The 24457-nt window shown below is 37.7% G+C and overlaps 1 protein-coding gene across 8 annotated transcripts in view; it reads right to left on the minus strand.

The window, feature by feature from the left end:
* Window positions 1–9377: 9377 nt before the first annotated feature.
* The window catches only part of TBL1XR1 (transducin beta like 1 X-linked receptor 1), a 162137-nt gene continuing 147057 nt past the window's right edge, over window positions 9378–24457 (minus strand). For all 8 annotated transcript variants that reach the window (XM_026650050.2, XM_026650049.2, XM_026650047.2 and 5 more), the window contains 10 exons: window positions 24123–24264; window positions 23247–23310; window positions 23047–23144; window positions 21533–21593; window positions 20387–20508; window positions 19727–19801; window positions 16166–16293; window positions 15777–15942; window positions 14989–15090; window positions 9378–12089 (listed from right to left, as the gene is read on the minus strand). In XM_026650050.2, the coding sequence (XP_026505835.1) occupies window positions 12063–12089; window positions 14989–15090; window positions 15777–15942; window positions 16166–16293; window positions 19727–19801; window positions 20387–20508; window positions 21533–21593; window positions 23047–23144; window positions 23247–23310; window positions 24123–24264 (985 nt within the window). In that variant the 3' untranslated portion in view covers window positions 9378–12062. The remainder of the gene's footprint in view (window positions 12090–14988; window positions 15091–15776; window positions 15943–16165; window positions 16294–19726; window positions 19802–20386; window positions 20509–21532; window positions 21594–23046; window positions 23145–23246; window positions 23311–24122; window positions 24265–24457) is intronic.

Below are 24457 nucleotides of genomic sequence, written 5' to 3' on the forward strand. Positions count from 1 at the left end.
TTCCCAGTGGTTTTTCCCCTCTCTCATTTACTTATGGGAGTGGCCTCATTTATTATCAAGAAGAATCGAATCTCGGTCCCCAGTCGAATGTTTGTCAAAAAGAAGAGCAGCTGGTGTTGGTGGACTGTGTAAGATGCTCACTCACTTTAGTCTTCCTGATTACTTGATTTGTTTTATTACAGAAACCCAACAAAGGAAAATATCCAATATCAATTTTTTAAAACTCTTCCTAAAAGGAGCAGCATGAAACATATTGGTGGTGATAAAAAGAATGGATGAAGTGAAGTCCCTTTGATACAAGTTCAGTGATGGAATCTCTAAAAACCCTGCATCTGCACAGGAAAATGATGCAGTAAAAAGTCATGTAGTACATTAATGTTCAAATCAACCTTCCAATGCCCGGACAGATTTTTTGAGTTCAATAGAGATGCATAACTTACCTGCTATAAATAAAACATATGACAGAAACCACTGGGTTGATTAATCCATCCAGCCAAGCAAACGATAATCAGCTAGGAGACAAATAAATGGGTCAATGGGTATTACGCACTTCAGTGCCTTCATAAGAAATCACAGACCTGAAATCCAAACTCAGAGGCATACCTGCAGTCTGAGAAACAATAAACCATATCTCTGTTTAAAAGACATTTTAAATGGGCTTCTGACTGCACATTTCAGCAATTTAAAAGCACATAATGGAAAAATTTGATAACTCCAGGGATTTGTTTTCAAGTAAAAATATAATGAGGTTTATTAGATAATGACTGATGCTTTAATTAAACTAATTGCAAGAACTAGAATGTCTTTTATGAAACAACTGATAGAATATTTAATTTAGCAAATTCACCCTGAAATTTCAAGTTGCCTACTAAATTGAATATGTAATTATAAACAATGCACTTGTAACAAACTACTGACATTCATATTCCCTGGCCTAGGGAATTGGCTTCTGGCTTGAAATTACTTACTACTGGAAAGCAGATTGTCTGTATTCATTTTTATCAGCATCAAACTTATCTGACTTTTTCCCACTGCTACAGTATCTGAGCAAATTGAAGATAGATGAGACTTGCAATAGAAAATGAAAGAATTGCAAAACTTCCAAATAGCAGTTTAAAAAAGAAATTAAGTAAAAGTAATTGGAATTCTTCACCACCATCTTTGTGCTATGAAGCCATAATTTCTTAGTGGATAAGACTTAATCACTTACCGGTAACTACAGAGACATGTCAAGTAATACATGTCCTCAACATTTATATATTGTAAATACCAGAGTTTACAAAAATCATAAAACCGGCAGAAATTTTTGCACTTTTAAAATTCAGCAGAAATAGATTACAACAAAACAGCAAACAGACATTCCCGCCCCTGCAGCATTTGCAACTTCAAACACCACAGCTCCGTGCTGGTGTACGAGACTCAGAAGGGCCAAACTGACTCTGTAAAGACAACGCATAATGTCTAGTTTGTTTTCATCATCCAAGCTGAGACAAATTCAAAGTGTGAGCAAAGACCAAAAGGAGTTAAAGTTACCAGGGACAGGGAATTTGATTTTTAAAAGTATGAGGTTTTTTTGAACGTAAGGGGAGGGGATCTCTATATTTGTCATAAATTCCATCTCCTCCCATTGACACTACTCATTGGATTTCAAAAGCACTGAGTGTCGGTCTAACTCTGTTTACACTGAAGTCATTGGCAGTTTTACCACTAACTTTAACAGGAGCAGAGTTCAGACAACACTGAGTGCTTTGGAAAATTCCTCCCTACAGTTCTGCACAGAAAGCATTGTCTCACCAACCTGCAGTAAAAAAGGAGCAATTCATCAAGCTACCTGTTGTTAAAGAGCTGAGTCCCCACAATTGCTCCTCAGTGAACTTCTCCAGATAACCAATTAAAAAAGGAAACCAACCCCCCTAAATGCAAGGTGCAGGACATGCGAGGTGGGTAAGAGAGCATGACTAATTGTTGGTAGTTCATATTCTCTATTCTGATCCTCTTGGGATTTTCTGGGCTCCACAGCTCCACACAGTGGGCCTAGTTCTGATCTTGCCCACATCAGCTTTGCACCAGGGTATGTGTTACTGATTTCAAAAGACACACTTCTAATTTACACAAGTGTAACTGAAATCACAGTTGGGCTCAAAGCATGGCTGGAGTGAGCTGTACCTTAAACAGAGGTAGGCCTTACTTACATCGTAACATTCCAAATTACTGTCCTGTTCGGGGCATGTCTACACTGTCCTGCAGTTTGCATTACGGGGTGTGAATAGCAGCACGCATCCAAGTGACGTGCTGTAACTTCCCCCCTGCAGGCGTGAACTTAAAGGTCCCAAGTTTGCTTTTGAAAGAGGGCCATCCCTGCCCATAGCCATTGATGGACCTATCCTCCATGAACTTACCTGATTCTTTTAAGCCAGGTATAACTTTTCGCCTTCACAACATCCTCTGGCAATGAGTTCCGCAGGCTGACTGCGTGTTGTAAGAATCACTTAATTTTGTTTTAAACCTACTGCCTATTAATTTCACTGGGTGACCCCTGGTTCTTGTGTTATGTGAACGGGTAAATAGCACTTCCGTATTCACTTTCTCCTCGCCATTCATGATTTTATAGACCTCTACCATATCCCCGATAGTCATCTCTTTTCTAAGCTGAACAGTCCCCGTCTTTTTTAATCCTTCTTCATATGGAAATTGTTCCATACTCCTAATCATTTGTGTTGCCCTTCTCTGTACCTTTTCCACTTCTAATATATCTTCTTTGAGATGAGGTGACCCAAACTGCACGCAGTATTCAAGGTGTGGGCATACCCATGGGTTTATAGAATGACATTATGATATTTTCTGTCTTATATATCCCTTTCCTAATAGTTCCTAACGCTGTTTGCCTTTTTGACTGCTGCTGTACGTTGAGCCGATGTTTTCAGAGAAATACCAACGATGATTCCAAGATCTCCTTCTTGAGTGGTAACAGCCAATTTAGACCCCATCATTTTGTATATATAGTTGGGATGTTTTCCAATGTGTATTACTTTGCATTTATCAACACTGAATTTCATCTGCCATTTTGTTGCCCAGTCACCCAGTTTTGTAAGAGCCTTTTTAAGTCTTCTTAGGACTTAACTATCTTGAGTAACTTTTAGGGCTGTCAAGCGATTAAAAAAATTAATTGCGATTAATCATAGAGTTAAACAATAATACCATTTATTTAAATATTCTTGGATGTTTTCTTTATTTTCAAATATATTGATTTCAATTACAAGACAGAATACAAAGTGTACAGTGCTCACTTTATTTTTATTACAAATATTTGTGCTGTAAAAACAAAAGAAATAGTATTTTTCAATTCACGTAAGACAAGTACTGTAGTGCAATCTCTTTATCATGAAAGTTGAACTTACAAATGTAGAATTATGTACAAAAAATAACTGCATTCAAAAATAAAACAATGTAAAACTTTAGAGCCTACAAGTCCACCCAGCCCTACTTCTTGTTCAGCCAGTCAGTGAAAAAAGTTTGTTTACATTTGCAAGAGATAATGCTGCCCACTTCTTGTTTACAATGTCATCTGAAAGTGAGAACAGACATTTGTATGGCACTGTTGTAGCCAGCGTTGCAAGATATTTACCTGCCAGATGCGCTAAAGATTCATGTACCTTCATGCTTCAACCATCATTCCAGAGGACGTGTCCATGCTGATGACTGGTTCTTCTCGATAACGATCCAAAGCAGTGCGGACCGATGCATGTTCACTTTCATCATTTGAGTCAGATGCCACCAGCAGAAGGTTGATTTTCTTTTTTGATGGTTCGAGTTCTGTAGTTTCTGCATCAGACTGTTGCTCTTTTAAGACTTCTGAAAGCATGCTCCACACCTCGTCCCTCTCAGATTTTGGAAGGCATGTCATATTCTTAAACCTTGGGTCGAGTGATGTAGCTATCTTTAGAAATCTCACACTGGTACCTTCTTTGCGTTTTGTCAAATTTGCTGTGAAAGTCTTCTTAAAACGAACAACATGTGCTGGGTCATCATCCGAGACTGCTATAACATGAAATACATGGCAGAATGAGGGTAAAACAGAGCAGGAGACATACTATTCTCCCTCAAGGAGTTCAGTCAAAATTTAATTAACACTTTTTTTTTTAAACGAGCGTCATCAGCATGCAAGCATATCCTCTGGAATGGTGGCTGAAGCATAAAGGGGCATACAACTGTTTAGCATATCTGTCACATAATGCCGGCTACAAAAGTGCCATGAGAACACCTTCTCACTTTGTAAATATTGTAAATAAGAAGCCGCCAGCATTATCTCCCGTAAGTGTAAACAAACCTGTTTGTCTGAGCGATTGGCTGACCAAGAAGTAGGACTGAGTGGACTTGTAGGCTCTGAAGTTTTACATTGTTTTGTTTTTGAGTGCAGTTATGTAAAAAAAAAATCTTAATTTGTAAATTGCACTTTCGCGATGAAGAGATTGCACTACAGTACTTGAATGAGGTGAATTGAAAAATAATATTTCTTTTATTTTTACAGTGCTAATATTTGTAATAAAAATAATATAAAGTGAGCACTGTACACTTTGCATTCTGTGTTGTAATTTAAATTAATATATTTGAAAATGTAGAAAAACATCCAAAAATAGTTAATAAATTTCAATTGGTATTCTATTGTTTAACAGTGTGATTAAACCTGCGATTAATAATCGCAAATAATTTTTTTTAGTTAATCGTGTGAGTTAACTGTGATTAATCACAAACCCTAATTTGAATATTTCACAAGTGCATTTGTCAATGTCACCTGTATATTTTACTTGAAAATTTGTATATCCTTATTTCTATTTTCTGATTAGCTCTAGTGGTTTGGAACCTACAAACTGTGGCTCTTGGTATCAGGTGCACCTTGGGCCTGCAATTTTGCTATTTTTAACCCTTAGGAGAGCCCTTCATTGGATTCAGTCTAGTACTTTAGTGTTCTCTCTTCCTCAGCTAAAGCACCAAGGAATTTTGGATGTGCTCTTCTTAGTTGATCCCTCAGAAGGAAATCTTGGCTTCGTGGAGCATAATCTGAGTTGATCTGTTAGAGGGTCTTAAAACTAAACAACAATCAAAAAAACCCTAAAACAAAAAAACTGCAGGAGTAAAAATAATGGAGGCAAAAGTCCAGCAACAGAGTAGGGGCTGTCTAATTTATTGCAGTGACTGCAGCATGTACGATTACCTGCCTTGTGGGCAGGTGTGCACCTGGTGCAAGCAGCTCATGGCCTTCAGAGACCAAGTACAGGCTCTTGAGACCAGAGTGGCTGAACTGGAGGACCTGAGGGAGACAGAGAGGTACATAGACAAGACTTTCCAAGACACGGTAGAGTCATTGCAACAGCACAGAGGCTGTCAGACTGGGGGTGGGAAGGATGAAAGTCTCTGGAAAGGAGATCATGAAACTGGAGTGGAGGGAAATGTTCCCATAGTTGGGACTCTCCTGCCATATATCATACCATGGTATCCTCACACACTGAGGATACCCCTCTAGGTGAGGGAACCCCAGTTATTAGGGAGACAGGTAATAGTAATGGGGGATTCAATCATTAGAAATACAGACAGTTGAGTCTGTGATGACTGGGAGAACTACATAGTGAATTGCCTACCAGGTGCAAAGGTTGCAGATCTCAAGAGACATCTAGACCGACTTATGTGCAGTGCTGGGGAGGAGCTGGTGGTCGTGGTACATGTTGGTACCAATGACATAGGGGAAGTGATTTGTTCTTCACTGTTGTTCCTCTCACAATATTCGAGCTATAGTAGACAAGTCCTATAAAGAATTCATGTACCAATGTGAATGGAGGCCAAGACTGGTTTTGCATTTAAATAACTACTTCCCCACCCCAAGATGTTTTTTACTTTTAACACATTAACTAAAATTTTGCAACAGACGTTTTAACATGTTAAAATAAAGATACACTTTGATAACATACATTAGATTAATTTCAACCGTAAAAATAACCAGATTGAATATCATTACTTTTTCCTGAATGTGGTATAGCAAATAGACAACTATATAACAAAGCAATAATTCCATTTCTGAGATCTACTGGCATCGAAACAAAGAAAATTTAAATTCCCTCTTTTGGTTTATATCATCACCTAAATTTTGAAGGAATTATAGCTTCATTATATACAAATGGATGCACATTATTCCATATTTAATCTCAAAAATTGTTCCAAATGTCTAAAATAGAACAGGCATAAAAATATTCTGAATAATCAAACTTAGCCATGGAATAAGGATGGAGCTCTGTGAAGTGAAACTCACAGCTTAATAGGAGAAAGAAAACCTTAAGACACAGCCTTTTATTTCAAGAATGGGGCTGTGAAGGGAACTTCATAATCTTCTACCTACCGTTTCCCAAGTCCACCGGGTGCCTGATGGGAAGAATAAGCACCTATTATTGCACATTTTTTCAAACAGGCAAATGTGTAATTCTACATATAGGTTGCAATTCAGCCAGGTAGTTAAACGTGCATGTAACGTTTAACACATGAGAGGCAGGCAGCAGTCCCATTCAAACTAAGGGGGCCAACGTCCTCTGCTGAATCAAGGTCATAAAGCCCTTCTGCCGCTATGGATCTGTTAAGAGTACTACGCCTATAACATTACACAAAGTGTTACTTTACATTATTTTAAATATAAAGAACAATGAACATGTGCTAACATAGATGTAAACCTATTGTAACATTCCTCTTCTTTTTACCAAGCCAACTATTTGCAACTATCCTGTACCAAATACATTATATTAAATGTTTTACAGAACATCCAGCCAACATAATATCAAAATATATTTTATTCTGGACCTCTTTCAGATCTGATTCAAATTACAGTTGTCAGAGCAATACAATGCAAAGGGAAACTGCAACAGAAAATGTGCCTAGAAGGGATATGGGTTTTGGGGACAAATCATTGTGATGTAGAACCAAAATAACATCAGTGTAATTAACATGGTCCAGGACAGTATAGAACATCTATATCAGTCTTCTTTAGACAATAATCATGAAAACTGAACAATAAAAGTCCTTTAAACAAGTACAAAAAACTGTCATGGGCTGGTTTACACTTTTACAACAATTGTAGTTTAACTGGATAACTGAAGAAATGATGCAGACATTTTAATCCAGTGCTATAGGAAGGCTCACAGAATTAGACCCAAAGGATTTGTAACTTCAAAATGAAACCATTACAACTACAGTGTGAATGTCAGGAGAGAGAGAAAAAATTATGTCTGTATTCTAGGATTACTGATCTGCACACTGCAGTCTGTTGTGAAACAAGATTGCAAAGTACACTGGACTAGCTACAACATGCAGACTGTTTTTCTGAATTTATCCTCTAATGACAGGAAACCATTCTGAAGTAAAAATGCTTGTTACTGAAAAGAAAAAAAAGTAATTAATGTCCTAAGTTATCATCAGGCCTCAACCCCGGAAACTTAAAGGATAAAGAGGAGAATTTTGTAACTCTTCAAAAACTACGGAGCTGAAGCACTATTAACACAAAATCTGCAATTTTTAAAAAGGAACGGTGCACTTTTCTGTTGTTTTGTCTGCCTTCAATCATATTCATGTTGAAAAAGTCACTATTGAACGTGATATTTCAGAGTTTGCACTAGAGGAAGGAGTGAAAACTGCATCACACCTTCCTCTTCACCAGGGAAAATGCCAGGCGTCTTCATGGAGATTTACTGCCATCTTCTAAACCAGTACTTTCTTCCAACATGCCACAATATTGCTCCTGCTTTGTGCAGACTACTGGAGATCCCTCTTCATACAAGTTCTACAGGCATTTTCGGTAGGAAGAAGTCGTCTGTAGGAGAGTACTGCTTGCCAAGCAAATGGAATACTGAGCTAAATCCTGCAGAGTTTGCTCAAGCAAAATTCTCACTAAGTTTTTCCTGGCCCATTATACCTAAGTGTCACATTGTCCAATACTTAGAAGGACCCAATCCTCCAATGGTTACTTAGGCAAAAGCTTCCCCCTGAAGTGAAAAAGTCAATGGGATTTTAGACTGAGTAAGGACTGGAAAATTGGCCCCTATGTCTTCTCTTTAGTAAACAGAGGAAACATACAACCTTTCATTTACAAGCTGAAAAGCCACTTTTGCAAGTCTAATGAAGTTCCTTTATATGACAGAATTAAATTCATTAGTTGTTAGATTGCTCTATAGCCAAGGCGAACTGGTACAACAATCCTATTGTACCTACTACATTTCCTAAAGATAGAGAATGCTTTAAAGTCAGCAATGTCTCCTTAAATACCCTAACATGAGGTAAGCAGTGTAAGGAAAAAGGAATGCATTTAAAAACATAAAAATTAAAGTTGGTACAAATCTTTGGCCTTTCTCTTAAGATTCACTAAAGTGTCCTAAAATCCAGAAACATGTTTCAACTGTCATGTCATTCAAACTCTGGTGATTATTACTTCCTTCCCCCAACCCAGAAAGAGAGGCACTTTTAGTATTTCATACAAGAGTTCCAGTCCTCTGCCAGACACACCATTTAACCCCGTAAAGAAGTATTCCCCAAACAGAATTATCAAGACCACAAAGAATTAAAAAAAAAAAAAAAGTTTTCATGAGGACTTGTAAACAATACTAGAAAGTCAAAGGGTTGGGACTTTTTACATCAATTTTAAATCACAGGAGCCAAAGTAAAAATAGAAAATGGTATCTCCAGGAAGACCTGGAACTCCTTATACAGAAATGGGAAACAAGAAATTACTAAGTTGATGATAAAACAAAAGATTGCAAACATGACAGCAGCCCATGCCTCAACCCATCCACAAACGTGACCCCAGTCTTCCCTAACTAAAGTTCCTTCCCAAGAATTCACTCTGCTGGAAAAAATGTTGACTTACAAACATATGCAAAGATTTATACACGTTTAACTTCACATACTGGGAGCAGCCCCATTGACTTCAGTGGGACATTTAGCATGTAAAGTTAAACATGTGCTTACGTCTTCACAGAATTGGGGCCTTAATAATATTAGGCATGTACCCCCTTAAAGGGAGGAGTGTGGAAAATCTACTTTGTTCTACTATATACGAGTCTCAGCACTAGAAAAGAATCTAATGACCATGGTACGCCTTCTTGCCTCACATAAAACATGGAAATAAGCATCATGCACGCACATGGCTAACCCTGTATAATACATGAGACAAGAGGAAGTTTGTGCAGAACAGGAGCAGCACTGTGGCATGTTGATAAAGAACAGCAGCAAAAAATATACTGGCCAGATCCTCATAGCTCCACTGCAGCGGAGCATCGCTGATTCCCACCAGCTTGATGTCTGGCTCATGGATCCAGAGATACTGCAGGAATATCAGTTTCATAGGCCTGGGTGTGTACAAACATCTGAAAACCCACAGTCCTGTGGTAACGAAGCTCTGTATTTTCTAATTATGGATACTTGACATTATGCTTAAGCAACTAGAATTACTCAAAACTAAAACAGCTGAAGATTGAGAAAAAGAAAAGTGGCAATACCATAAAACATGGCTGTGGTTTTGCAGTTATGTCACAGAATTCCACAACATTTTTTTTTAATTCGCTGAAACAACCATCCAATAACTTGTATGAAAATGAATAAACTGTCCATATTAAAATACAAAAGTACTATCAAGAATCACCTCTGACTTTCAATTTAAATTCAGTGCAATCGACAAATGCATTGCTAAAGGAAAAATGCAGCTTAAATATACTCAAAACATTTGTGTCTATTCCTGGGAGCACAGTTTAAAATTATTGCACAGATTTTTTTTTATTTTTTCTTAATAATGACAGAGGTCAGCCACAATCATGGACCTCCAGCAATAAAAGCAATATTTCAAGTGCCAGACACTCAACATATTAGGTTTCCTACATATTGTAACTCACAGGGTAGTTGTTCTAAACAGTAATATGTTCCAAAACCCTAAAAATAGCTGGCACAGAACCATCATGGATGACTGCCTTTATGGATATGAATGTTTGGTTGTTTTTAAATTCGGTGTATTATAGTATTATCTGCCCCACTGATAATAACTGAGGTACATATTATGAATGTATGTATTCTTTTTACCACCGGCAAACTGCCACCCTACCTTAGCCAAACTCAGACTTGCTTCAAGTCATGTTAGTCTGTGGCAATAGCAGAAATCAATGCCTAAAGAACAATTCTGTTAAAATGTAAAAGCTGCATTATTTGGGTTAAATCAATTTATACTTAACTACAGAAAGTTAAAGTTAAGCGATCATAAGCCACAAAATTAATTTGTGATGGAAATAGTGTTATAAAACTGATAACTTTGCAAAGCTTTATAATATAAACCATTTCTTAAGTAAAATGTTTGTGACATAGATTTGACAACCTCTTTTTATAGAGATTTATACGCCTGGAATCTTATGCGAGACAAAACCCTTTCAACTCCATATAGGCATAAACACGACCCTCATGCTATAATTTACAAATAAAATCACTATCAATATACTTTTAATCACATGAGCAGAAAAAGGTTTGCCGCTTATATATGTCGCTGTAAGAAAAATATTTGATATTGTAAACAGAGTAAAAGACACAATATAGTAGTGATTATTAAAAAAATAGCAGCTTACATCTACCTTATATTTGGAAAAAAATGTAGTCACAAGATACAACAAACTGCAGGACTGGAGCAGCAGGGGAATTAGTGCAAGTATTCATCTTTTAAATAAGCTGAATCACTGCTATTAAAATAAACTTGAAGCAAGTCCTCTGTTTTTAAGGTTTTTTTAAATCTAAGGTAGTAAACATTTTGCCTGATAACGGCAGTGTTATCAAATATATGCCAAAGATTTTTTTTGTATAAAGAAAAATTACATTAGATACTTTTAATACTGGAATTTGGTTACATTAGATATCTGAGCTCCTACGAACAATGATGGGCAACTCTTGTAGAAGCTGTGGCATGAACCCTCGTCCAAAAAGATTTTAATCTTTTAAAAAACAAAAAAAACCAACCAATCAACCAACCCTCCCCCCCCCCCAAAAAACTACATTTTGCTCCTTTTCACAATAGTGCACAATTTAACCATAATTTAGCTATGGTCTCAAAGCAACAGAAGATGCATATCTTTATTTATTTATTTGCATCCCTGTATTTTTGTGTGTGCGCGCGCGCCCTTCTATTCTTAAGTTTGGCAGAATTATGTCCCAAATAAGAAACTACTGCATTTCAGCCATGTCATTAGAAAAAATCCACAGCATTATACCCATTGCTGACGTACTTTATAGATTAACAGGACATGAAACGTCATGTCTCAGAGGTGAGTTTCTTTTTTCTCTCCCCCAGTCACCCATCTTCCACCCTCCCTCCCCCCTCAAAATTGTGCTCTCGGAGCCACAGAATGTACCAAATATCAAGTTCACTCTACCTCTTGAAATAATGCATTAAAATATATATATTTTAAAAGAAACTCTGTTTAAAGGTGAAAAAATATAAACAAGGAACCGATTCACTCCCTTACTTCATGCATCCGTAAACTTAACCAAAATGAAACAAAAAAACCAATGTTTAAAAGCAAAGAACAAAATACCGCTGCAGGTTTATGCAAGTCCGTTTTCTCTGTACACGCAAACTGCTCAACTACTGAGAAGGGGGAGGGGAAACAAAACCACAAACCATCGTGACTCTGGATTAAAAAGGGAGAAATAAAGGCTGTCATTAGTATCTTCCAAATTTGGTACATGTATGGTCTGCTCTTGTATGGTATATTTCTCTCTCTTCTGTTTTTCATACGCGAAACTTCTAAATGTTATTTTGGGGCACAGCAGATTCCAGCACTTGGTGAACAGGATTCACAAGCTGTGACAAAACTCTGTCATCCTCTTCAGGGTGTAATCTTTATTTTATTTTATATACAGTATATGTATATATTTCTTTTAGGTTTGGCTGTACTGGACTGGCCATGGTTCAATTGGGACTATAGCAGTACATGGGTTAGGGACAGTCATTTTGGCTATGTACACATTCATAGTCGGTCCATGGCTTCCAACTAGTAGCGCTATTTCCGTAGGTCTAATACACAAACCTGTAAGAAAAAAGAAATATATATACAGAAATGCACACTGCACAGCATTTTTACAGCTAAACAATTCTATATATAATATAAGGTCATAACAACAACAACAAAACAGGTTATGCAAATTAACCACAAATCTATTATTGGCAGGAAAAACAAACCCATGAACAACATTGTGCATCATCTGTAAACTATGAATACAATAGACAAAACCAAATGATTCTGGGTAAAATTTTCAAAAGCACCTAAGTGATTTAGCAGCCAAAGTCCCATTGACTTTTATGGACACTGAGGCTTCTAAGTACCTAAGTAATTTTTTAAAATGTGATTTAGGTGCTATTGAAAAGTTGCCCTTTACATTGTTATTCCCTGAGTATTCCTCCTGGTGCCCATTTGCTTAAAAATTGGCAATTTTTTTTGCCGTGTGCTGTGCTAATAACGTGTAACCAGGTGCTCCTAGTACTGCCATCCTTGTCTTCTGTTCCACAATCCCCAACCCCTGTGGTGTTCTACACCCCACTGTTGTGTCTTGTCCTTCTTTAAATTGCAAACTCTTTGTAGCAAGGTCGATCTTTTTTCTTTTATGTTTGTACAATTCCCAGCACACTCAGGCCATATTAAGGGTCTCTGAATGCTTTGCTAATACATATAATAATCACCGATTTACCAGAATATTGTGACAAAAATAGCTAGTCTCAGGTCATTCCTATGCAAAAGCAAAAGTTGCTCATAAATGACAATGATATTGAACTACTGCATTTTTTTGCACATGGAGAATTCATTAGCATGTAAAGACACACAATGGTTAAATGAGGGGTTTTATATGGATTTTGCTTCTCCAGATTAAAAAACTCCCAAGGGATTAACATGGTTATATCCCAGTCATTCAAAACAAGACCTAATTGGAACTTCAACGGTTTCTTTTTTGTTATGGGAAACCAACAAAAACAACAAAAAAGGATACTGTGAATTGTTTTGCCTAATATGTGGTAGTTAAAAGCCAAGGAATCTATCTGGAGCCAATTTGTGAAGTACTGTAAGATCTCATTAAATCTGCATTGTGGGAAGATGAAAATATTAGAACAGATTGGACCAGCCAAGAAAAGAACATCTAATAGTACACAGTTTCCTATTATAATCTAATCAGAAGATGGATCAATTGCTAGAGCCTGGAGTTCCTTCATGTCTACAAATTGAGGCTACCCTACCAGAAAAAGAAAACCACATATAAACTACATTTGCGTTCTTCATTTGTTTCATTATTACCCAGTTTATGGTATAACTAGCTCTGGATTAGCGGGGAAGCTGTGGGTGGATTTAAAGATATCATTTTACTAACAAACCTCACCAGAGACAGTAGAAATAACAGCTTTTTAAATGTTCAATTAAAACTAGTGTCACATGACACATGAACTTAATGGGGAGATATCTGTAAATTTTGTCTGAATATATTCAAATTATCTCCCCTTTAGGATAAGTAGAGGACAAATCCCTACACGTTCCCAGTAGATAATTTAGGGCTTCCGACACTTTCCTAGAGATTCCAAAATGCCGGCTACCCATTTTTACATGATGCAGACCGTATGAAAACTTTCTTTCACTGAGATGAAGTCTCTGCAATGTGGTTTCATTTCTTTTTGTACTCAAGAGAGCTGCCCACTTTCTGTTCTGAACCACGACAAACCAATCTATTTTGGCCTTCCCAAAAGTTGTCCTCAGTTTATTTACTTTATCAAATGTCCTCTTAAAGGGTCTGAAAGGATCATTTTCTATCATCCAGAAAGATTTAACTGGAAGCCACTTGACTTCATTGCTTGAAGGAATACTTCTTGGTATCAGAGAGAGAATCCTGCCTTTCCCCAACTGTGCTTTCTTTCTTTCTATATCTATATGTATGTGTCAGAAGCTGGGGGGAGGGAACATGCAGACTCTCTGGCATGTGGGCTATCAGATCATTTGAGTCTCTGGACTGTGAAGGTACCAGGTTAGCTTCTCTCACTTACTGACTTACTTATGGCACTCCTTCAAGCTACCAACTCCCAGAGTACATGCCCAGAATAGCTCTTACCCAACACTCTTATTTCTGATTTGTGTTGGGCTTGATCCCTGTCTCTCTCCTTTCTTATTAACCCATGACATTAAGAAGTCACTGTTTGCCTGGCTGCTGTGCAGAGTCACACATGAATATTTTTAATGCAGTGTTGTTGCAGGCTGACATCAAAAGAACTGGAAGGCTACACTTTGTCACACTGCTACAGGGAAGAAAGGGCAGATTCATGCTTTATTAGAATTTAGGAGCTCATCTCCTGGGCACTCCAAACAATGTAAGCAAAATGTTAATTGTATAAAGGGACTTGTAACCAGTGAGTGCTCAGAAATTTGTTTAATTCGTCTTCGTTTAATTCTCAATAGCAACTCAAATGATACTTCATTCATATCAGATATAAAAAAATGCCCCCCTACACTGATCAGTTCTCTTGAAATGAAACAGGTTGCAAGCAACTAATTTCCACACTGAAATGAACAGACCAGTTATTATGTACATATTTCTATAGCACATGTTGTTTTATAGCCTCTCCTGGCTCAAAATCGTAATATTTCACACTTGCATCTGACAATTTTAAAGGTCTTGACAAATCGAAATGGATTACACTTCACAAAACCCCTGTGACCAAGAGAGACAACTTCCAACCTTGCCTTAATTTCGGATGGTCATTTGAATGGAAAACAAGTGCAGCTTTATGCCACATTTTATAGGTAAAATTGTAGATAATTGGCTATTTGTACTCATTCTTCCTCAGAATAAGCACAATTTCTCTCCGTTTAGTCAACAGTCCTCCAGCCTATCCGACTGTCTAAAAAAATATACACGTGTAAGAAATGTTGGCGATTGTTCTACTATACTTACTGAACCATCTGAAGCACTTGCTCCAACTTTGTCTCCTGCTGCATTCCAGCAAACCTCAAAAATCCCTCCTGTTCCCCGATAACTGTGAACTAAAGCACCCGTCTACACGGGGGGGAAAAAATGCAATTAGAATAATAAAATGCACACGAGTAAGTAGAGTTTGTACAGTATGTAGAACTTCCCTGTTACTTTTAAAGGGTGAAATTCTCCCCAGGGGAAATGATCCATTTAAGATCTCACGTACAACTTAAGCATCATGTTAAAGCATTTACCAAACTCTGTTATCCTGTATACCAGGATATTCTAGTACAGAGGTCTCCTTGCAAAACAGCAATTACAGTTCAGAATTTCTGGATATACAGTTATTCTTTTCTGGAACTGGATCCAAAACATGCAACAACATCATATATCACTGACTGTAGCTGCTTTGGATAACAGCTATAACTATGTATGAACAAGTCAGCTATTTATACTTTTCAGAACCCAGCCTATGCATGTGTGTTGAATCCTTATGCTGAAGTTGTGACACTGAATAAACATGTCTGTGAGAATTAGTTTGTGGTTTACACAGAGAAGTCATATTTTAAGTTCTAAGTTTTACCTTGTCAAAAATTTGCAGAGAGACCCATTTGAACTGAAGAAAGCTACTTTCACATACTATATTTAATATTTATATTGAATATACAAAGCTACAGCAGCTGAAACAGCTTTAGAACAATATATGATTCACTGAATAAGTCTGAAACACACCAATCAAACAAACTGGCTCATATAAAAACAGCATGTACCTGTGTATTCCAGATGTGAACACATTTGTCAAAAGAGCCGCTGGCCAGGTACCTGCCATCAGGGCTGAAAGCTACACTGTACACAGGTTCTTGATGTTTCGTTAAAGTGTGGATGCAAATTCCTCTGTCTACATCCCATAACCTAACAGTAGAATCAAAGGATGCACTGCCAAAGGAAAAACAGATGGATTACATTTCAATTTTATTCATTTTTTCCCCTTTGATGGTGTTAAAAATCTCTTCTTTAATGCCAGAATATCTCCTAAAGTAGAGGTCCAGTTAGTGCTAACATACATTTACAGAAGGCGAAAAAGGAGGGGGGCAGAAGGGAGAGGGGCAGGGGGAATTGTCAACTTCTTGACTGGTATGATAAAAGGATTAAATATTACCTTGCTAACATAAGATTGGCATTTGGATTGTTTGTTCCTGGTCCTGTAGGACTCCATTTGATAGTATAAATTTCTTTGTTGTGTGCTTGTAAATCATGGACACAACTATCTTGTTTCATACTCCAGATCTAGGTAAAAATGGAAGGAAAAAACAGATTATGTTTAGGGTATTAAACACTACACTAGAACATACGGATTCTCCCACCCTCTTCCTTGCTCACAGCTAACAAGGCCCAACTGACAGCTTTTTAGGCCACCCAAATCATACACTATCGCTGGTTGCTTCAGTATAGCATGGGGTTAAAAAATAAACAAAGGAGTGACATGCAATATTTCCTACCTAAACAAATGCATGCATGCTCATTGCGAGTTCAATCCAAAGACCACTGAAGTCAATGGACATGTGCTAAGATACAGCGAGCATATAGTGGTGTTTGTGTCAAAGTTGTATGAACTGATTATCACGGTTATCACTGAGCTTTGTTTTTAAATAGACTTCGTGCTACTATGGTAGGGTGCAGAAAAGGATATTGGGGAAATATACTTCTTCAAACAGAATAATATATGCATAATGGAAAACCGTTAAGGTGTTTGACTTGGTGGGGTAATAAGACTTTACCGGGATCACCTTTTTGTTCTGGGTTTGTACAGCACAATAGGATCCCAATCCATGAGTAGGGCTCCTACATGCTATCATAATACAAATAATAAAACAAAAACAAACGAACAAAGTATTCCTTTAAGGGTTTGTGTTTTCATTACAAAAACGGGTTTGGGAGCATTCATAAAGCTTTGCATACATTTGAAACTTGATATTCATTCAAATTATTTGTACAAGTGCAATTTTTTTCCTTTAATGATATCTAATTTGGTATCATTTTAGCTCGCCTCACTTTAGTCGTGACTCAGGAAAGCATTTAGGGTATGTCTACACCCAGCCGCTAGTTCGGTGGCTGGGAATCGAAGTTCTGGGTTCGACTTATCGCGTCTTGTCTGGACGCGATAAGTCGAACCAGGAAGTGCTCGCCGTCGACTGCGGTACTCCAGCTATACGAGAGGAGTACCGCGGCGTCGACGGGGGAGCCTGCCTGCCACGTGTGGACCGAGGTAAGTTCGAACTAAGGTACTTCGACTTCAGCTACGTTATTCACGTAGCTGAAGTTGCGTACCTTAGTTCGAATTGGGGGGTAAGTGTAGACCAGGCCTTAAACATACTCCTAAGTCCATCTTTGTTATGGCCAGCACTTAAACATGTGTTTAGAGTTAAGATGCTTTCCTGAATCAGAATCCCTTTAAAGACAGCGGGCACCGGGAGGGGAGAGAGGAAAGATTTTATTATATTTCTGATTTAAAATGGCTGGATCAAAAAATAAAATCTAGTTTATTTTCCCTCATTGTGAAGAACGTTCAGCACCAGTAAAAGTTTCTGTATGAAAAACCTTAGAGACTAAAGTCTTCATTTTATCCACTGGTTTGAAAACACATTGGCATCATCAGTCCAAGGCTCCCCTTACCGCCATATCCAGGTGGCTCAAACATAACCTGGAAACACCACCTCTAAACATGAGTAGTTCAATCTTCTTCCCGGTTCACTCCTTGGGAAAGGCCAATAAGTGTGCTAACTGCAATGGGGGGGTTAATGATGGGGATATCTATCCAATAGCAACTACAGTGGAAGACCACGAGACCATCAAACAGCTTGTGAAATGAAGAGATTGCTGTCAATTTGGTTTAGATGTGAAGCAGCAACCTGGAGGTGAAAGGCTCTATATCAAGAATGAGCTACAGAGTACACTAGGCCCTTCTAATAAAAAAATAAAATATAAACAACAGAGTTTTCCTGGTTTGAAACATTTGCAGTATCTATTTGCATATTTCTGTTATATAAAGTCTTAGTAAAAGAAAAAGCATTGATGTGTTGTAAGAGTACATCCAAAATCCCAGTTACAGCCATAATGATCAAAGTGTATTTAGAGAGAATCTGAAGGGACTGTGACCTCTGTATTAACAAATATAAAATAACGTTAAAGGCCAGGTTCTCATACTCTGACTCTGGTTTAGCTACATCTTAACTCCATAAATAGTTCTACTAACTTCAGGGGGATTCCTTGTAAAGTAAGATATTATTCAATGTAAGGAAGGGTATCTTAACCTATCCTTCAGAGAGACTGAAGAATGGTGGTGTCCACTCTCATATACTTTGCAACATCAGGTCTTTTGTGCCTAAGTGTATGGAATGTAATAGCAGACGGGTTCCTAAAACACCTGCCACTAGCTTAACATAATGAGGTGAGTAAATGAAATGATACTGGAAAGCATCAACTCTAAAATGAGAATGGTAGGGGCATTCAAGTCAATTCAAGTCCATCTTCAGTTTTTCTATGGTACCTACCACCGTGGTATCTAAGCTTGGACTCCTAATGCAATGGCAGACCCTTCATACTAATCTATTTAGTTCCATAATTTCCCCCAGTTAAACAAGCTGTATTATAAGGCGTCATGCAGCTGTGAATTATTCATGTGCATAACAAGGAGTCCTGTTGAGTCAGCAAGGCCAGAGGACTGCAGACAATCTTTCAGGGAAACTGGGTAGCAAGCAATATGGTAAACGTGGCCATGTTGAAAATGTCTTTTTAGACCCATTTACCGGTATTTGCATGGGAGGCAGACCGTGGAATAGACAGGTTGCATGACGAAAGACACTACTGCTCACTTGTTAAATTCTCAATCAAGCACCTTTATGGTTTTTCCCACACTGCCCCATGTGCATGGGAGAAGGTCTCCGTAAACATCCGCAAAACTAACTCGTTATCATCCTTCAAATGCCTCCTTAAAACTCTCCTCTGCCATGGTGCCTACAGAAAAACCTAATAAAGGATAGGCTGAAACCACTGCCTGTCATGATGATCAATACTGCCTCCTTGTTTCCTTGTACTTCCCCATCACTCTGTTTCCATCTATCTCTTGCCTAATACTTAAATGGTAAAGCTCTTTGGACAGGGGCTGCCTTTCTGTTCTGTATTTGAGCAGCACCTCGCACAGTGAGGGCCTGGTCCATACCTGGAGCTCTAGGTGCTATGATAGTACTACTAATAATATTAAGACAGCTATGAAGAAAGCCAGCACAGGAGCTAGCTGCAGCCTGGTCCTACATAAACCGTACACTACATTGATTGTAACATTTCTCTTTGAGCAAGACTGAGCAATGTCTCTATAACCACAAGTGTACGTGATAGCACAATTATTAATGGGCCTGATCCTGTAAACCGCTACATGTGTACAGTAAATTATACTCAAATTCCCGTGAAGTCAATGCATAAGTTCACAGGGCCGGGCCCTTTGGATGAAAGACTGTCTTTAACGAATAGAGATATTTTAGGAATGTCTGAGTCAGGTTTTTAAAAAAGGACAAATGTTAAAGAATAAAATAATGACGTTAAAATTACTGAATTACCAAACAACAAAGGCTAGTAGTGCACATGGTAGATCTCTACAAACACACACAGAGGTTGCAGTGTACAATAACTATAAAAATGTACCACTGCCCAAAATTGCAGTTACCTTTAAAGTCATGTCATCAGAACAGGATGCCAGAAGATTACCAGTCGGATCCCATTTGATTGCATTTACTTCATTCTAAAATTGAATAATGAAAATAAAGTTGAAGTCTTTGTTTCCATTATAAACGACAGCTTACAAAAATAAAGTTAGACAGTAAATAGGAGTACTTGTACAGTTACATTTCAAAATACTATCAACTCCCGTTTCCATTCCACCAGCAATACCAACCCTTATCGCCCAATAGTCAAATTTTCCCAAAGCACCTTTGTGCCTTCTTCTGCATGGGTGCATCTCAAAGCCATCACATTACTCTCCTTCAAATCTCTCTTTGAAGTTCACCTATGTTGTGGTGCTTAACAATCACTTGACAATGGTAAGGCAGCTGGTGTGCTGTGACTGCTGATTACTCTAATCATAAATGTTTCACTGTTACCTTGTACATCCTACCCCGTTTATGGTATCCACCTATTGTCTCTTGCCAAGGACTGGTTGGATGTTATATACCATACAGTGCCTAGCACAATACAGCCCCCATCTCGGATTAATACTACTACTAATATACTGATACTATGAAATGGCAAACACACATTTTCCAACAAATTAAGTAATAAGGAGATTTTAAAACTTCATTCAGTATATAGAAACCAAGTCACTACTTACTGTGTGACCCTGGAAGGTTTTGATGGGTCTATCTTGTCCTAATTTACAGACATGAATACACATATCTGTGCTGCAAGAAGCAAATGTGTTGTTACTCTGCCAGTCAACATCTAATGCTGGTGCTAGAAAAACAAGGAGAGATATTTAAGTTAAGATATATACTTTGGAAAGGTTTGATTTGTGTGAATCTTAAGTGCATCCGCTTTGTAACTCGGAACAAATGCCAACAGGGAGTGACTAAATCAAGTTAAAAGAATTAACAAAGGGTTTTAAACATGTTAGAGCAGTGGGAAATGTAACCAGCAAATGCAGTTTAATGTAGACACATGAAATTAAGTTTAATAGGAAAGAATCAAAACAAGGAACACATCTGAAATGAAACAATTCTACAGAAGGCAAGACAGACATTGATGTCTAATAGCACAATAAGCCACTGTGAATCGATCCAAATTTGAGACATAATCATGGTCCTTGCACCCCTAGCTGGCGGGAGCTGGAAGCTCATTGCAAATACCACTCCCAGCTCCTCCCAAGTAGCCGTGAATGCTTTACATTATTCAGTAGTGACCCCTCCTGTTGTTGCCATGCCATTAAGTCCATGAAGTTAGGGGAGTCAAAAAAGGTGGGAATATGAGGGAGTTCGGAACAGGTACCAAATGACATATTCTTTGCTTCCTCTGCTCCATCTCCCAAGCCACCAGGGGTAAAAGAAATAATGAAATGGACTTGTCTGTTTTGATTTTTAAATAAATCTATTTTAATTCTGGATCATAAATAAAGATATAAAACACAAACAGATCTTAATTTTGGGTAAGTTCTTAAACCCACACAGATGATATGAAAGTTAGTTTTCATTAATGTTTCATTTAGCAAGAGGGACATGCCAGTTTACAATAATACATCTCTATTATAGTTTTTCCCCACATACAACATAACACTGAAATACAGGTTATCAATGATGGTAGCAGACACACACAATTTTTTTTTCAAAGATATATTACTCGGACAGTTTGTGTGCTGTCAGATCCAAATTAAAAAGCTATAAATAGGTATATTAGATTTGAAAAAGCCCAGCATGTTAACGTTTTAAAACTTTTTGTTCTGTTTTTGACCAATCTGAGCTGTCACCCGCAGAGAAGTACTTACCAGAATGAAAGGGAAACTGCTGCTTGGCTTCTCCGGTATGGGCATCCCAAATAATTGTGGTCTGAGTTAAAAAATAAACAAACTTGTAAAACTGCTACAAATCATAGGTCTTTTCCATCATTAACGTCTATTAGGTCCTCTACTCTCATCTTCCTGCTGGCCAGGATTGGTCACTATTATACATTTTCTAGTGTTTTATCAAGTCTAGTTTCACACGTCCCAAACAATGGGTCTTCTACCACTTCCTTTCAAAAGACTACCCTAATATATTTTAATTGCCAGGAAGCAAGCACTTCCTGACTGCATCTTAATTTTTTCCCCCTTTTAACTTAATCACATTACTCATAATTATACCTTTTTGTCTTATCGTAAATAATTCCTTTAACTTCAAATATTTGTAGGCCATTATGTGCTCTCTGTTACTGACACTTAGAAGAGCTATATATATTTATAGCTTTTAAATCTATTCTCATAAATCAAACTCTTCAGCTACTAAATTATTTCTGTTACCTTCTTCTAAACTCTTCTTTAAGCAGTTTGCCAATACTCTGGCATCTTTCTGCTATACAAATATTTCATATGAGTAAGTCAACTATCATGGCAAAATAAACATATTTTAAAAATAATTATATTATATCCTATGGGCCTGATTCTACTGTGACAGAAGTTAGTGAGATTTTGTCACTGCATTCAATAGAAGCATGAACTGATATTTTCTTACAGAAGTTAGTTCACGGAATACATGACTCTTTTCATCTCCCAGACAATGCAGAATATTTTCTTACATTATATTCTCAATTGCATTCTCCAGTTGAGTTTTAAATGATTGAGGCAATGAGGCTTCTACCTCCTCTTTTGGGAGATCATTCACAATCTAACTGGATCTAATCAAATTTTTCCTGACAGCAAAGCCTGCATTTACCTTTGCACAATTTTGGACCCCCACTCTGAGTTATAAGCCCAGAAAATCCTAAACAATCCCTCTCAGTTCTTTATGTTTTTACTCTTCAATACCTCCCTGTTCTAACTACTGTCTGAAAAACCTCTCAATTCAGAAACAGCTTTATTTTCTCTTCCTTTATTTTTCTTAAAGATGTGGTCTAAAACCTGATTCAGCAATGATTGCCGCTGCACTGCACTGCCCACTTCCCCACATTTAGATACATTGCCATTTTTCATTCTTCCATTTTTCGAGATACTGTACCTCAGAAAATAAATCCTAGATACATTGGTTTTACACTGGTGTAATGCCACTGACTTCAGGGGAGTTACTTTTGACTTACATTGTTATAACAAAGAGAACCAGGCCCATTTTATCCACTGCATTCAAATCATCAACTAATTTTCCAACTCTACATCACATAATCAAGTTTATCTAGCACAACTGGTTCTTTATAAATCCATACTTTCTATGACTTTAATATCTTCTAACTGCTTACCAAATTCTTATTTTAGTGTTTGTCACGCATAATTTAATCATGAATTAAATAATTTATTTAGCCAATAATTCTCACCTTGTCCACTCCGGCACTTAAAATGAAGTTTCCTTTCTTGTTCCATTTTAATGCAAATATAGGTCCTTTATGTTGCCCTAAGGTGCTGGCAAGATTACCTGAAAATTTACATTGAAATTATTACATTCAAGAAATGAGAGAAACATGTAGTGAGGCACTACGCAGAAAAATATAATGGAAATGTAAAGCATTTCAATTACCGTCTTTAGTCCATATCCTTGCAAATCCATCATACGACCCAGTTGCTAGAAGTGTACCTTCACTCTGTCAGCAAAAAAGTTATTACATTTATTATACAATTCAAAACTAAGGGGCACAGAGCAAACTTCAAATAGAAAATGTTTTGCATAAGGGTCATGCTATTTAGTCCAGAACCTGCAGTATATTAAAGAGAGATGCATACAATAAAACAAAAATATAATTCTGATGCGACTCTAAAATAGAAGCACTTAACAGCAATAACAGAAGATGCAAAGCCCTTGTCATTTAGGGTATGTCCATGCTGCAACCAGAGGTGTAATTTCCAGCTTGGATAGATGATCAAGCTAATGCGCTAACAGTAGCAGTGTAGCTGTTGTGGCCTGGGTGAGCTAGCTGCCAATGCTAACTAAGGCTTGGTCTACACTGCAGGCTTACATCAGTATATCTATCTACGTCTCTCAAGGGTGCAGAAAATCCACATCCCTGAGCGACACAGTTATACCAACTGAACTCCTGGTGTAGACAGCGCTGTGTCGATGGCATTCTCCCGTTGCTATTGCCTCTCGGGGAGGTGGAATATCTCTGTTGGCAGGAGAAGCTCTCCCGTTGGCGAAGACAGCGTCTTCACTAACCACTGCAGTTGTGCCCACGTGCTGTATGTACCTCAGACTCTAGGTACAGGTGGTTAGTTTGTCCCACTGCGGCTGTGCTGCCATTTTTAGCAGCATGTTAGCTTGAGCAAAGCTAGCATGCATTCATCTATCCAAATTGGAAATGACACCTCAGCCCTAGTGGAGATGTACCCTTAGCATTTGACTGTGCAAAATTGCATTTTTTTCCTCAGGTTATTTCGAGCATTTGTAATTTCCACTTACATTCCAATCCAGGGATGTCACATCTTTGTTGCTTGGTACATCTTGCCCACCTTCTCGTATACAGTGTCGGAGTACCAGCTGCGTGGAGCCACTGGTGCTGTTTTCACTGAGGTTCCATATCCGTGCTGTTGAATCTCCAGATCTAAGCAATCAAAATAACATCAAATTAATTCATAACAACAGAAAAGACAGTGTCCTCTTCAAGAAGCACGGACATATAGTGTGGTATCCTCTTTAGAAACTTGATTTTAAAAATGTTATATGTTCATATATTTTCCATAAAACATTCAAAAACACATCAGTGAAAAAAAAGTCAGTAGATCTGAGAGCAGGTC

This window comes from Terrapene carolina, unplaced genomic scaffold (genome assembly GCF_002925995.2).
Source record: "Terrapene carolina triunguis isolate 2854851 unplaced genomic scaffold, T_m_triunguis-2.0 Scaffold88, whole genome shotgun sequence".
NCBI lineage: Eukaryota > Metazoa > Chordata > Testudines > Emydidae > Terrapene > Terrapene triunguis.